This window comes from Zootoca vivipara, chromosome 6, assembly GCF_963506605.1.
Source record: "Zootoca vivipara chromosome 6, rZooViv1.1, whole genome shotgun sequence".
Lineage (NCBI taxonomy): Eukaryota > Metazoa > Chordata > Lepidosauria > Squamata > Lacertidae > Zootoca > Zootoca vivipara.
Window position 1 is genome coordinate 37,759,202 of NC_083281.1, and position 15,255 is coordinate 37,774,456.

General features: G+C 46.6%; 1 protein-coding gene and 1 long non-coding RNA gene across 6 annotated transcripts in view; one reads left to right on the forward strand and one right to left on the reverse strand.

Annotated features, from left to right (window-relative positions):
* MFSD2A (MFSD2 lysolipid transporter A, lysophospholipid) overlaps window positions 1-4,181 on the reverse strand; it is a 36,400-nt gene extending 32,219 nt beyond the window's left edge. Inside the window, exon 1 of one of the 2 annotated variants that reach the window (XM_035119051.2) lies at window positions 3,778-4,181. In XM_035119051.2, coding sequence (XP_034974942.2) covers window positions 3,778-3,867 — 90 coding nt within the window. In that variant the 5' untranslated portion in view covers window positions 3,868-4,181. Of the gene's footprint in view, window positions 1-3,568; window positions 3,677-3,777 lie in introns of those variants that run through there. The other variant, XM_060275813.1, reaches the window with a different exon arrangement.
* Window positions 4,182-5,224: 1,043 nt separating this feature from the next.
* Window positions 5,225-15,255, forward strand: part of LOC118087900 (uncharacterized) — a 33,882-nt gene continuing 23,851 nt past the window's right edge. For 2 of the 4 annotated variants that reach the window (XR_009557747.1, XR_004692875.2), the window contains exons 1-2: window positions 5,225-5,425; window positions 7,145-7,428. This is a non-coding gene — a long non-coding RNA (uncharacterized LOC118087900). The remainder of the gene's footprint in view (window positions 5,426-7,144; window positions 7,429-15,255) is intronic. The other 2 variants (XR_004692876.2, XR_004692877.2) reach the window with 2 other exon arrangements.

The window sequence follows — 15,255 nt, forward strand, 5'->3', positions numbered from 1 at the left end:
CAAATCACATTCTTTCCTTCAAAGAATCCTGGGCACAGTGGTTTACCCCTTGCAGTGTTATCATCCCCAGCAACCCTTAGTGAAATGCAGTACCCAGAATTCCTTGAGAAAAAGAATGAGCTTTGAATGCATAGTGTGTACGCAGCTTTAAAGGTACAATCCAAAGAGATCCATCTTGTTTGCTCCTTTCTCAAGAATCAGGGTCTTACAGTTAATCATGCACACACACAATATCTACTCAGAAGGAAGATGCATTGAGTTCAGTGGGGTTCACTCCTATGGAGTTTGGGATAGGTGTGCAGCCTTAAATCTTCTGAATATCATGTACCTGCTACAGTTCAGTCTGTGGTCAGATAACGCAATAGTACTCTAACCAGTTACATGAAGTGCTTAAAGATATTTTTTTAAACCCCACATAAAATGGGTTTCCTTCTCCATGAAGCATCTGATGAAGAAGAAGGAGTAGTAGTTTGGATTTGATATCCCGCTTAATCACTACCCAAAGGAGTCTCAAAGCGGCTAACCATCTCCTTTCCCCTCCTCCCCCACAACAAACACTCTGAGGTGAGTGGGGCTGAGAGACTTCAGAGAAGTGTGACTAGCCCAAGGTCACCCAGCAGCTGCATGTGGAGGAGCGGACTTAGGAGTCTACCGCTCTTAATCACTACACCACACTGGCTCTCATGACGACACACTCTGCAGGTGCTGGCTGTCTAAACCAGGACTCCCACCACAAATATATAGTATTTAGCCTTTTCTGGAGAGAAGCACCACAATGTTTCCATCTTAAGTACAGTACCACCTGTGATCCAAGTCCTCATTTCCTGGCGGTGGTGCTCTTTTTAAGGCTGCACTCCTGAAATGCATTTCCTTCCATTAGAGTAAGCCCCATTGATCTCCATATACTTCTGAGTAGATATGTATAGGTTTGCACCGCAATTGTTTTTAATCACTACACTGCACTGTACAGCTGGGATGGGGAAACTGTGGCCCTCCAGATGTTGCTGAACTCTCACCATTCCTCATCACTGGCCGGGGCTGATGTGAACTGGAGTCCAACAACACAAGTTACCTCTGCTTACTTCAGAGCACTGAAAAGTCATTGGCTCCCCCAGAAAAGCTTCAGAGCAGCCCCATAAAGCAGGCCAGTATTACTAACACCATTTTTCAGGTGGAGGCACAGCTGAGATACAGAGGGCAACCCACAAAAGCCTACCTACTGAATCTATGGCAGAAGTGAGATTTGAATTGGTGGGCAGGGAAGACACAAACACACATTTCCTGCCTTACTCTTTCAGTAAGATTATTCAGCATAAGCTCCACGTGGCTGCCTGGCAATGCAACTGCTCCATCTATCTATACAGGAAACTCGGAAGCAGAAAAGAAGAACAATGTGCACAGCTCCCTGGATCCACTGGACTGAATTTAATCTAGAAGATTAACAAAGGGGGATTGACTTACAGATAACAAGCAAACTTCTCTAGAAAGCAGCAAAGCCAACTGCTTTAAATGGAGCCAGTGGACTAACACAAGCCTAATTCTGCAAAGCAATCCAGCTGCCAAGTTTAACGGCACAGCTGCATTCACAGGGAGAACAGCTGGGGCAGCTCCCCGCCCCCCCAAGCCCCGGAATTGGCAATTGGAAAGGGAGAGGCCCTGAAAGAGACACGTACTTCAGTGGCACTGGTGTACACTTTCCCCAGGAGGCGGGCTCCATCAACAGCGCCCTGCGGGAAGTTCTGAGCTACCCCATGCAGCACAGCACAAGGGGCTGCTGTAACAATGAGTCTCCAAAGCCTTTGCAAGGAGTGAGGTCTGGGCTTTCCACTACCAGAAGCCAATCCTGATACTAATTCAACAACAGGCAACCTTGAGCAAGGCACCTCTGTGCTTCTCGCCTTTCCTTTCTGCTGCAAGGAGTCAAACTCTTCAGTAGGGATGTTGCAACTAAGACTGGAAGAAGCCTGCAAAGCATTTCATGGGGTGAGGGATGCTTTTGCCCCCACCATCAGCTGTGTGGCAGGCTCCGTAGGATTGCTCCTCAGGAGCACTTTTACACTATGCACCAAACAATTAAAATGGGTATGAAGCGTGCATGCCAAAGGCAAAAATCCCACCACCCTTTTTAATAACTCTGACCTATGTTGAGTGATAACATTGCTAACTCTGAAGCAACCACACATGCTCTTGTAGCATATTGACTTTTTGCAATTCAAGCTTGAATGAGTGGACCTTTCCCCCTTATAGGGGGGGAAACACACACTGCAAAATAGCACCCCTGCTTTATACAGCCGGCTGGTCCCATTCAAGAAATATTGTGTTTCTCTGCTTTTAACCCAAGGTTCACTGAAAGTCATTGTCTCTAATCCTAACTCATGTGCAGTTCCAAACCCCTTAAATTACACTCCTTACTTCATTCATTCACACAAGAACCTTCTTGGGTAGGTGAAATTTCCACATACATTTTGCACCCATTCAACATACTGCAAACTGTTCAACGATACCCTTTCGAGTCCTGGAATAAGGATCAATACTATCTACTACCAGCACTGGCAGTTTTTATTTAATGCCCAGCTTCTTTTGACCAGCTTCATCACACCTCTGCCCCAGATTCTCCAGAGTTTTCAAGAGTCATAAGAGGAAGCCAACAGGTCAAAATCCCATCTTGGAAGTCATGGTTAGAACTCAAGAATAGTCCTTCTGGATCATGTCAGTGGCCCATTTAGTCCAGCAGCAAAACTCCCCCCACTTGTGATTCTCAGTGTTCAGAAGAACATTGCCTCTGACAGTGGGGGAGAAGGAACATAGCCATTTCCTCCAAAGTTTAGACTCTAAACTTTAGAGTTAAAAACTAGACATAGAGTTTAGCTTACAAAAACAAATGTATTAAGTTTTTGCATTAGTACAGACACCCCATAAATCAATTACTTTATGCTCCCCATCCTCTTTACTTCCACCTGGACCTCCCACTCCGCTGTGTATATGCATATGACAAAGCGGGAACCAGTCTGATTTTCTAGTTGCCAGGAAGTTAAAACAGCGACCCCCACCCATCGAGAGTAAAGGGAACGCGGCGCCTTTAAGGAAAGTTTGCCCTTGTCTCTAATGAATGAACTTGAACGGCTCGGAGGCCTTTAGAGCCCATTTACTACCATACGGAGGTTGTCTGGGAAGAAAGGCAAGGAGCGCAGGGGGATCCAATGCACCCCTCGCGCAAGAGGCGGTGAGAGACCGCGCTGCGTCCCGCGCACAGAGCTCAGCCCGGAGTAATGGGCCCGGCCCTCCACTCCAGCTGCGCTCGCGCGCTGAGGCGCCTCCCGAGAAAATCCAGCCTTGACAAAGCCGTTCCCCTCCTCTCATCTGGACGGATAAACCTTACAAGGAGTCCTCCCGTCACCCCCCCCCACGCCCCAATCCCGACGGGATTCGGATATGCCACATCGCTTTGAAGCCACGATCCTCATCCCGGCGTTAGGGCAATCGCAGGATCGAGAGTCCGGTTTCTGCTCCAAAACCTCTCTCTTGCACACACAATGCACGGCCCTTTGAAGAAGCAGAAGAAACTCACAAAGGCCATCCGGATCCACTCACGTGGACGTGGCAGCCCCGGACTTCCTAGCCATGCCTCCTCGAGAGTAATGCCCGATGGAACTCCCCTCCTCCCCAGCGTGCGATGATCGCGGCTTCAAATCCCTTGGGGATTTCTAAACTCCCACCCCACCCCCGGCCCAACCTCCCAAAGAGGACTCCCCCTCTCACACATTTTTCCTTACGTACCTTGGGACGTATCAGTTCCTCTTGCTTCAAGATACTTTGCTGCAAAAGACCCGCAGTTGCAACGCTCTCCGCTCCTTCTCCTTTGGCCATTTGGCAAAAAAAGAAAAAAACCAACCCCAAACCCTGCCCCGATCCCCTTCACTGGTCTTTTCTTTCCTTCGTTGCTTGCTTCCTTCGCTTTTTTCGTCTCCTTGTTGCTCGATTGGTCGCTCTTCGCTTTGCCTTTTCGCAGGTGAAAGTACCCCGTCGACAAAGCAGCACGACGTACAGTATTAGATGGCCAGATAAGCGCGCTCGCAAGAACAGAGCGGCGTGGCGTTTCCTTTCGCTTTTCCCAAGGCGAAGATCCCGCTCGAAGCCGCCCAAAAGTGAGTGAATGAATGAACGGCTCGAAGCAGATTGAATTTCAGTCGCACGCTGCTAGCGGAGGCCCCGCCCTCTTACACATGAGACCCGCCCTCTCCCCTCGCCCCAGGGCTGGTGGGTGTGGGCTGGCAGCTGCCCAGCGCACACCCACCAGCCCTGATCCGCTTTTGCTCCTGTACCCATAATTGGAGGCGCCACCCAATATAACGCGAGAGCCAATCAGCGGCTGCGCCGGTGCAAACACCCCCCAATTTACCCATAGCCTTCTGCCTTGCCTCCTCCTCGCCGAAGCAGACAATCGCGGATCCTAATTTTAGCCCCTCCACCTGCCTGCCGTTTTTACATTGTGATCACGGCTTTCCGAAGTCCCTGAGACATTATTCTTAAACTGATCTAATCCCATCCGTATCCACTGCTGCTAAAAGCGTCAGGCTTTACCAGATCGCTTACACTAGCACTTCCCAAATTTGGGAGGTGCAAACTGCTTCCTGAAATAAAGAAAAGAGGCACGTCTCATTCGTATCCTCCCCACCCCCAAATATTCATTTATATAGGCCTGGAATGGGGCTGCAGTTGTGGGGCTGCAGACATTGTTGTTGTTGTTGTTTAGTCGTTTAGTCGTGTCCGACTCTTCGTGACCCCATGGACCATAGCGCGCCAGGCACTCCTGTCTTGCGCCTCCCGCAGTTTGGTCAGACTCATGTTGGTAGCTTCGAGAACACTGTCCAACCATCTCATCCTCTGTTGTCCCCTTCTCCTTATGCCCTCAATCTTTCCCAACATCAGGGCTGCAGACATTGCTGGACCACAACTCCCCATCAACTGGACTCATCAACCGCATCTTCTTTAGGCCCTTTGAAAATAGACTTTGTTTCTAGTGCACTGATTATGACATAGGAGCCAACTCCAGGCGGCAGTGGGTGCTTGGGCACCCACAATAAATATAATTGACTATAAAGTTGCAGCGGTGCTATAAGCGGTGCTGCCCCTGAGAGAGAAGCAGTTCAGCTCCACCCTCCTCAGCCAGTCAAAGAGGCACCCTTTTGGGGGGGAGGGGCTCAGATGTGGAGGCAGAGTCTCTCTGCCTCCAAGTCCGAGCCTGTGGAAAAGGGTGCCTTGGTGGCTGTGGAGAGGGGGAGGAAGAGGAGCTGCCGCTGCTGCTAGCTGCAGCAACACAGACATGCAACATCACACGCGCACGCCTGTATGTGATATATAACTATGTGCAGGTATGTGACATCACACGTCCGCGTTGCAGCGACGGGCACCCACAATCTTGAGGGTAAGTTGGCACCCCTGGGTTATAAGGTGAAGTGAGGTGTGTTTGTGTGTGGAGCCACTGTTTGTGCTGGCTCCATTAGGGCAGCAGGGCCTAATGGTTAAAATTGGGAGGAGTCAGGGGTGTGGCCTTTGGATGCTTTCATGGCAGCCCTTCTTAGCCTGGTCCCTTTCAGATCTTATGGGCTACAAAAATTTGTAGCAGCTCCAAAGGAGAATTTCAAAGGAAGGTGTTCTATAATAATAATAATAATAATAATAATAATAATAATAATAATTTATTTATACCCCACCCACTCTGGGCGGCTTCCAACAGAAAAATAAAACACAGTAATCAATAAAACACAGTAATCTACTAAAAACTTGACAGAAGTTTGCTTCCCTTCCCCCACCCACCCAGTCATCGTGGCACAGGTGGTTAGGCCTGACCATCTTACTACTGTGTTATGTGTATACAATGTGTGTGTTTACGCTAAACATCTTCCCTATTGTTGAGAGCATCAAGGCTGCTTCAAACATGATGCATTCACTACACAATAGCCTGGGAACATAGGGAGCTAACTAATTCCTGTTGGAAGGGGTTCATTCTGTTAGTGTTAAAATCAAGTAGCCAAGAGGGAGATGAGTGGAGGTGTTGCTTAGCAACTAGGCAGACTGGCATTTGGTCTGATTGGCTGTGCAGTTTTGAGGGTTTCTCTCCCACACCAAATATGTTTGGTTAACTGTCCCTCTGCCCTGAAAAAGGCCTGAACTAAGAAAGTCAAGACCCCCTGGGAACCACATGTTCGCTTCCTTGAATTCCATTTGAGCAGAAGGACTGAAATGTATAACGAATAAATAAATCCAGGTCCAATTCAAACTGTAGCTTTTAAAGACTCATGAAGCTCAGGAGCTCGATATGAACCAGCAATTGTCATCTGAGGCCCCCTCCATGGGAAGTCTGGTGGGTGGCAACACAAGAACGGGCCTTTTCAGTGGTGGCTCCCTGCTTGTGGAGTGCTCGCCCCAGGGAGGCTCGCCTGGTACCTTCATTACATATCTTTAGGCACCTGGCAAAAACATTCCTTCTTCAAGAAAAAGGTGGGGTATTTTAATATAGATTTGTGGGGGGGGGGGGTTTTGCTGCTTTCCGTAACTATATATCTTTGTTTGTTGCTAAAAATATTGTATACTTCGAGTTCCAGTGGTAAAGAAAAGGCTAATAAATTTAAATATTAACTAATGAATTAATTCAGCCACATCTCCATCCAAATGCTGATAGGAATGTGCATTACGATACCTACCTGAATGTGCATCCATCTGATGTTGATGACTTACGGGTGCACATCTGATTTACTGCTGCCACTCCTGTGACATATACATCTTCTTTGTACTTTGGACCAGTGCACTTATCCAAGCATTTTCTTCATCTACAAAAATGTAACACTCTGAACAAAAGCTAGCTGAGCATGAGAACTCCTTGTTCTCGAATATCTCTGACAGCTGGAACAGAGTGCTGGAATTCAACAGAGGACATCTTGGGAAGAAAATGACTCTAGGTTATCTTTGCGCATGAGCCCTTGGGAACCTGTTGATCCCATTTATCTGCTCCTTGCACCTGTCTGGGCTTAGAGGGGAAATTATTTCTAGCATTTGGTCATATCAAGTCCTTTATGGGGGGAGGGGGGTGAGTTGCCATTGGGCATTGCTGTCACCTAGCACCAAACCTCTTTTCCTCATTTAGCAGATGTTCCATCAGCTGACCAGATTGATTCCATCTGCCGTAAGATTGATCTAAACGTTCCTCCACACAAAAGTCACTCACAGTCTCGGCAAAACGACGTTATAAAGGCCGGTCTCTTTGAGAGAAGACTTTCAGTGCAGAAACCTGGATTTATTGCTAGAGCAGTCGATGGAAGGATGGAGAAGGAATGTGCGTAGATTTAAATCACTATTCTCTTCCTTTGCGATGTGGACTCTTCCTCTTATTTCCTGGTCACCAGATGATGACTTCAGACATCATGCATGGTGAGAGTTGATAAGGAAATGCTTTAGAATTACATAAGCTGTGGTCAGTTTTGTCAATGCAGGAAATAACAGTACATTTATGGCAAATATTTATTTTAAAGGAAAACGCCTACACATGCGCAGACACACACACAGGTTTCCATGTAGATTACTACTTAATGTCCAGGTAACATAACCACCCCATTTTTATACTTAAGCCTTACGTAATTCTGTGAGCTTTTATTTATTGCATTATTACTACATTTATACAGGGCCAGCCTGCGCATGAGGCAGGCTGAGGCAAAACAGGATGCACCTTGCTTTCACAAAGCTCTAGGTTCTTTCCCGTTCATATTATCCTCACAACAACCCTTTGAGGTAGGTCCAGACTGAGCTGAGGTCACCCAAGTGAGCTTCATGGCCTGGTGGGGATTGGAACTCAAGTCCTAATCTGATACACTAAACCAGGCATCCCCAAACTGTGGCCCTCCAGATGTTTTGGCCTACAGCTCCCATGATCCCTAGCTAACAGGACTAGTGGTCAGGGGAGATTGGAATTGTAGTCCAAAACATCTGGAGGGCCAAAGTTTGGGGATGCCTGCACTAAACACTTTAAAACTAAAAGCAACTGACAGGAGGGAAGAATGAAATTAGGAGCAGATATAGTACCCTAGTAAGATATAGGGGTGCTATAGTACTATAGATATAGTACCTATAGTAAGAAGACAGAAGACAGAAAAACGGTAAGTTGCTTAACTCTTTCCCTGCTATCTGCTCAAAAAATCCCTCAACCCAACCAATTTATCCACCCACAGAGGGGGGGGGAAATGGGGGAACATCTAATCATCTTTTTAAATATTTGCACACTTTTTATATATAATACTGGAGTCAGGCAAAGCTCCCTAGTGATCGATTTCTCCATTTCAAAACCACTGCTTTAATCACAGGGCTTATTAACCTAAGATATATCTCCCTCAAAGTGTGTTGACTCTTGCCAGTAATTTTAGAGGAAGCTAGCATCAGGCTAGCTAATGCTAAGGAGAGGAGGAACAGCTGAGGTTTTATAGGCCAATCATAGCATCCATAACTCTTCCAAGGAAGGATGACTGGATTCTCAAGATCAGCTGACAGGAACAATGTAGAGAGGAAATTCCTCTGGCGGACAGTAAGCCTTTGTTTCTGTAAGAGCTGCGCAACCTTGTTTCAGGTCCCAAGATTGCTGGGAGGTGTTCAGGGTAGCCAGATGTCCTGAAGAGGACAACCCTCTGTCTGCTCTAAGCTCAGTTTAGAGATAAAGAACCCCAAGAAGGTAGAGAAGGAAGGGCTTTGAAGTTGCACATCCACCTTGACAGCAGACAGAGCATGGGCCCTGATCACCCTTAAGTCACAGACCTCTCCCATCAGCTGCCTGGCTGGTGCTGACCCATGACAGGGCCTTTTCAGTGGTAGTTCCCCAGTTGTGGAACGCCCTCCCTAGTGCCTGTCTCCATCATTATTAACTTTAAGGATAAATTTGAAAACATTCTTATTTATGCAGACATTTGACAGCAGAACAAAACTTTTCCAGCCCAGAGATCACCGTTTGCAAATGTTTTAATAGAAAAAGTTCACATGGAAATTTGTCAGCATTTTAGCGCAAATTTCTTATAATATAAACACTCTTGCAAATTAATGTTGCCTAAAACAATGCAATTTCGTTTCACTAAGATATGTACTTTTATGCACACTTTACGTGGCTGGAGGACCCTATTGCTAAATTCGGAGAAGTGCCCACTGAAATCATCATCTTCTAGCCCCTGATAGTGAAGATGCATCCTGTAGGTACTGAGAAATCAAAAGGCACGAAGGTGGTGTCGGTGGTGAAAAATCGTCCTGTCACTTTGCCTGACCTGTAACACTGTTATGGGTTAATGGCTCTCAGCATCCTGTCATTTCCCCCAAAATGTACATGCCTGCCCTCCGGCACACTACATAGGTAACACAAACTTAACCTGCTCCACAACCTTTACTATCACTTGTGATCACACGTCATTACACAGTTCTGCAACACACCTACAACACCTCCTGATCGCTGGCAGATTGCGCAGGTCTAGCTCACCTGACAAACTTCAGGGCTAGCATGAAGCAATGTGAAACAACCAGTACTTGGGATGGCAGACTCCATGTGTGTGGTGTGTGGTGTGATCTGTCTCCATCCAATCTCCTTTTTAGTGCCCTTCTCTTAAAAGTCTAGATTAAAGTAGAGATGGCATTGAGATGAATGGACTGCCTTGCCCAGCTCTTGGTGAGGATGCAATTCTCCCCCTCTCTCCCTGCTTATCAGACTGATCATTTGCATGAATTATTTGGGGGGGGGGAGCTGTGTATTTGTGCACATGAGAGAGAAAGGGTAGCGACCACACCCACTACTGGCATGTGACCCCTGGAAGGTTCAACTGTGAAGGTGGCCCTTGGGCCCAAGGGGTTAACTACCCCTGGTGTACACAATCACATAATAATCTCATTCGCAGTAATCAGATGTCCAAACACACAATGCAATTATCTCAGGTTAGGGTTGCTCCTGTTCATAATGTCTGTGGGATTGTGATATACTTAATAGCCTTGCTCACAGTAATCAGATGTCCAAACTCACTATGCAATTATCTCGAACCAGGCAAGCAAGAAATATTATCAGAGTTCAAGGACACATTCCAGCCAGGCAAAAACTCTGAAGGAAGGTAGCAGGGAGTGTGGCTCAGGAGAGTCCTGCAGGCAAGACAGGGAAGACTGTGTTTGACCCCTGGGCCTGAGGTTCTTCACCCCTGCCTAAGCCATGAATTCAAGGCCCATCTCTGTGTTTCATGTAACTTGCTAGATGGCTGTTTTATGGAAAAACAGGGTTTTGTGTGTGTGTGTGTGTGTGTGGAGGGCAATTTAGAGCAGAGGCATGAAGAGGCAAAAGCTGCATATGGTCCTTCCTCTGGTCTGATTTTCTACTCCTCTGCAGAAGTCACTTTGCCGTAATTGAAAGTCAGTCGGAGCAGAGCCAGGGAATCCTTCTCAGCCTTAGGACTGCATTCCTTGTTGGGGTACTACCTTCCAGGGTCTACAGGCCAGGGGGTTGGGTGGGTGGAGCCAGAGGCACAAGGAGCAGAGAGTCTGATGTTCTTACCTTTGCAGTGACTTGCCAGCCATGTACGTAGAAATCAGAAGCCTACCAGTCCTCCCTCCAAGTGAGCAGGAGGCATTGTCACAGTTCAAGACACAATTCAAGGAGGTGGGCAGTCAGAAGGCCTGGGAGGGCTGTGGGCTGGTGAGACTGAGAGGGTGTGGCCTAGGGAGTGCCCCAAGGACCAGACAGGCTGCCCTGGGGGGGGGGCTGAATTTGGCCCAGAGAGCCAATGTTCCCCTCAGATTACGTTACCAGATCTTGACTCCAAAGACCCAGGTTCAAATGATGCTAACTGGGCATAGCTGTCAAGTTTTCCCTTTTCTCGCAAGGAAGCCTATTCAGCATAAGTGAATTTCCCTTTTAAAAAGGGAGAACTTGACAGCTATGTAACTGGGTAACCCAGAAACAGACACCTCCCTCATCTACCACACAGGCTTATAGTGAGGATAAAGCAAGAGGCCCTGAGTATATTGGAAGCAGGGTTGGATAAAAACAAAATGAAAGAAGTTACTGTCGGGGTTTCCTCATGCACTTGCTGTGATAAGTATTTGCACCCCCAGGTGGACATTGTTTGGAGAACCAAGGGTGATGTAGTGCATAGTTTGATGCCCATCAAAGGGGCAATCAGTCCCGTCTCTTATCCTGTCTGTCTTTTCTGCCATCAAAACAGTTGTCTGCCCTTTGTCCTGATGCTTGATAAAGGTGAAGATGTGTACAAGTGAGTGGTCCCGTTTTTATCTTAGGAAATGTTGGACTAGGGCTTGTTTGTAATAGCACCTGAGATCAAAGACCTGTGTGTGTTTTTATCAGAGAGCACTGCTGTTTCTTTCCTTCTGCGGGAATTGGAAACATTAATAGCCACAGCGATGCAACCTCTGCTCTGCTCAGACCACCTGCAGTAGGTCCAAAGGTTCTGGCACGTGAAGCTTCTGGCCAGAGGTGGAAACCAAACACCCAGCGTGGCTGTCCATCATAAAGCGTTGAGAAAGATTGCAGTGGCATTTGAAAACGGTAAATATGATTAGTAGGACTCAGGTATCAAATGGCACCAGTGCTGGGTCTATACATTTTGCTGTAGGAAGCCAAAATCTGCACTGCCATTCTCCCCGTCCCCCTCACTCCCGATTGTGATCTCCAAGTAATGTTTTCTTTTTTAAAAAGTGCTACCCAGTGCCTTTGAGAGCTCCTACAAATGCTTCATGCCATTCCACAAGTGCCAACAAAAAGGGCCACCCCCAGGACCCTGGGGGAAGCGCCCAAGCCCAGTTTGGCTCCTGCATCATGATGACAGCGCCCTTTTCCACCAACAGCCCTGTCATAGCTCCAATGAAAGCAGCCAATGTACCCCCAAGTAAGCCTGGACATCAGAAATAAAAGGAACACACCAGTGACCTCTCCCAACAGTGGAGCAAATTCCTATTCAATATTCAATATTCAATAGGGATGGTCCCTATCTTCTGCTCTTTGTCAAATTGCTCTCTCTGTTTTTTGCCTTTCGTGGATGTCAGGAGAATTCATGTTCCTCAGGGGGCACTGAGGTGTGCTCTATGGTCAGTTCACTCCAGCTCACGTTGGTTGGCCCTTGACATCTTGCAGCTTACTAGGCAGAAAGGTGACAGCTTAGCTCAGCAATGTCTGGGACAACTGTCCAATACATCCAACGCATGGAAATATATTAGGAGCAATTTTAACAGCATACAGATCAAACGGAGAACAGTTGTGTTAACTTGGAGGAAACGGCATAGTATTTGGATGTCATAATTCTGCTGAGCTAAAGGGGGGGGGGACAATGACTCAATACACCCTATAAGTGAATCATATATCCACATTTAAGTAAGTAGATTTGTGATGAAATCATGGTGAACGGCACATTTGGGGACTCCAAAACGTGTTGTAATCACAACTCACCATTTCCTGTCTCAACTGAAGTTTCCCCCCTGGGGTGATTGTTCAGGTTTGCTAAAAATAAAATAAAACCCAACAGCAGCAGCAGCAGCAACAACAACAACAAATAAATATAAATAATATCTTTATTACGGTCATAGACCAGCAAAAAAAGAAAAAAGAAAACCAATAATACATAAAATGGATAGTTCTTGAGTATGATCTTTGAACAATACTGTTTCATAATCCTATTTTAAATTAAAAATGGGTTAAAATTTAATGAGGGATAGTTCCCTTTAACTGTTGTCCGCTGAGAATTAATAGGCGGCTTTATCATTGTTATTGATGTCACGGCGTGTCTTAGTCTTGACGCGTAGTAACAGAATTTAGCTACATTCTTCGTGCACTGGGTTAAAATCTGCTAGAAGGTATCTAGTAAGCGTTTCTGTTGAACGGCCTGGTAACAACAAAACTGAGGAGGATCTGAGGAGGATCAGAAGAATTTGAAAATGTGAATGAGAGTTTTGGGACCTTGGGAGAGTCTCGAGGGCTAGACAGAAGGGCTTGGAGAGCTGTGTTTTTCCCTTTGTTTGAGGGTTCCTCCAGGGGTGTGGCATCGGGAGTGCCAGAGGGGCCAAGGACCCAGGTGTGGGTTTCTGAGGGGGCACAAAGTTGGTGCCCCCACACTGGTGCCCCCAGCACAGCACGTCCTCCTCTCCTGGCGTTGGAGGAACCTCTGGGGAATGATGGAGGCCAAAGTGAAGACAGTCTGCTGGAAAGTGTATGCAAAAAAAGGCTCACTGCAGAAATGCTCAAGGGGAGGGGGAGCTCAGAATTCCCCCACCCCACCCCAAGAAATGTACAGCTTTTACATTTAAAAAAGGTTCTGAAATATACATACAAGCATGCTTGACACCCCCTGCACACCCCTTGCTTGTTTCCACCCATTTCAAAATCTGATGTAAACCAGTGGAACAAGATCAGCTGCCTCTTGCTCCATTTGAAAGATTTGAATTGCCCCATTTGCTACTGTCAGCAGTACCCACGAAACCTTACACACCCTCCACTATTGTGCGCCTAAAAATAACTGCCTCAACTCTGCAGCACAGTACTCACTGAGGTGGGAAAACTTGTGCTTGGGCATAGACACAGGTGGAGGCTCACATGTGAGAAATATGGTGGCACACATTCAGGTCTTGAACACATACCCTCCAACATTCCTCAGATGAAAATAGGGACATACCTATTAACCTGAGGAATGTTGGAGGGTATGCGAAGGCTGTGTGATTCAGTGGGTGCTTTACTTGTTAGTAAACAGGCACCAGAAAGGGCTAGAGCCCCACCCCACCCCACTACACAGCCCTCCAGAGCAGGCTGCAGGTCTTCCTCACCCTCCGTACTTCCTTGTCACATCTTTTGTTCCCTATTCAAGATGCCACCCACTGACACACACACACCCACTCCACAGCCCCACCATCTCTCTAGCCAGCACTCTTGAGTTACTTTCCTCACCACAACAACTTCATGTAACTTTTTTGCTTTTGGGTAATTTCCACTTTTTTTGCATTTCACGTGTATATTTGCTTTTCATTTGAAGATTGCACTTCACACGTCTAATGGGCTGTGGTCTATGAAAGCCTATGGCAAGCTCCTCAGGGTGCAGAGAGCCAGTGTGGGTTAGTGGTTAAGAGCAGTAGACTCGTAATCTGGGGAACAGGGTTCGTGTCTCCGCTCTTCCACATGCATCTGCTGGGTGACCTTGGGCTAGTCACACTTCTCTGAAGTCTCTCAGCCCCACTCACCTCACAGAGTGTTTGTTGTGGGGGAGGAAGGGAAAGGAGAATGTTAGCCGCTTTGAGACTCCTTTGGGTAGTGATAAAGCGGGATATCAAATCCAAACTCTCTTCTTCTTCTTCTTCTTCTTCTTCTTCTTCTTCTTCTTCTTCTTCTTCTTCTTCTTCTTCTTCTTCTTCTTCTTCTTCTTCTTCTTCTTCTTTGCCATAATAAATTTGTCAGTCTTTAAGATGTCACAAAACTCTTTCCTGATTTTCCTTCAAAGAGCAATACAGCGACCCTTTGGCAAATTGTTACACTAGAGGTGTCTTTCTACCATATACGCCAACTGTCCTTATTTACCCTATTTTCTGCTAAGTAGCTGGTAAAATCGATGTCTGTTTTTGCCTGACGAGGATGCCTTGTTAAATAGTTTTAGGGAGAATACCTAGAGTTTTTCAGGGTTCTGCCCCTTCAGCAGGGTCTAGGAGCAGATAACAGCTGCAACATCTCCTGTGAATGATCCCAAAAGTACTGTCCGATACACAAACATTCAATTTCACACACTACAGCTGCTGAAGTAAATTTCTGAACTTTTCATTAACACTTGTAGGACAATCTAGGAAACTCTAGTTCACCCTTCACAGAGCTACAACTCCCAGCACCCTTACAAACTACATGTGTAATAGTGTATGTGTGAGTGTGGGAGAGAGGGAGGGAGGGAGAGAAAGCAGGAGAGAGCTTGGTGTGGAAATTAAGATGTTACAATCATGTCCCTATTTTTGCTTCTGAAATGTTGGCAAGCTCCTCAGAGTGCAGTATCCTGCTGTTGCAGAGAGAAAAAAGTGTCTCTAACTGAAATATTCGTGGGTGGAAAGGGTCTCTCTCTGTGTGTCAGATACTTCCTGCCTGTGCCACACACCAGTGTCTGAATGTCTGAACATGAACATTATGAATCAGAACCACATAACATTCTGTCATTGGTTGGACTAGATGACCCTCAGGGTCCCTTCCAACTCTACAATTCTATGATTTGGCAT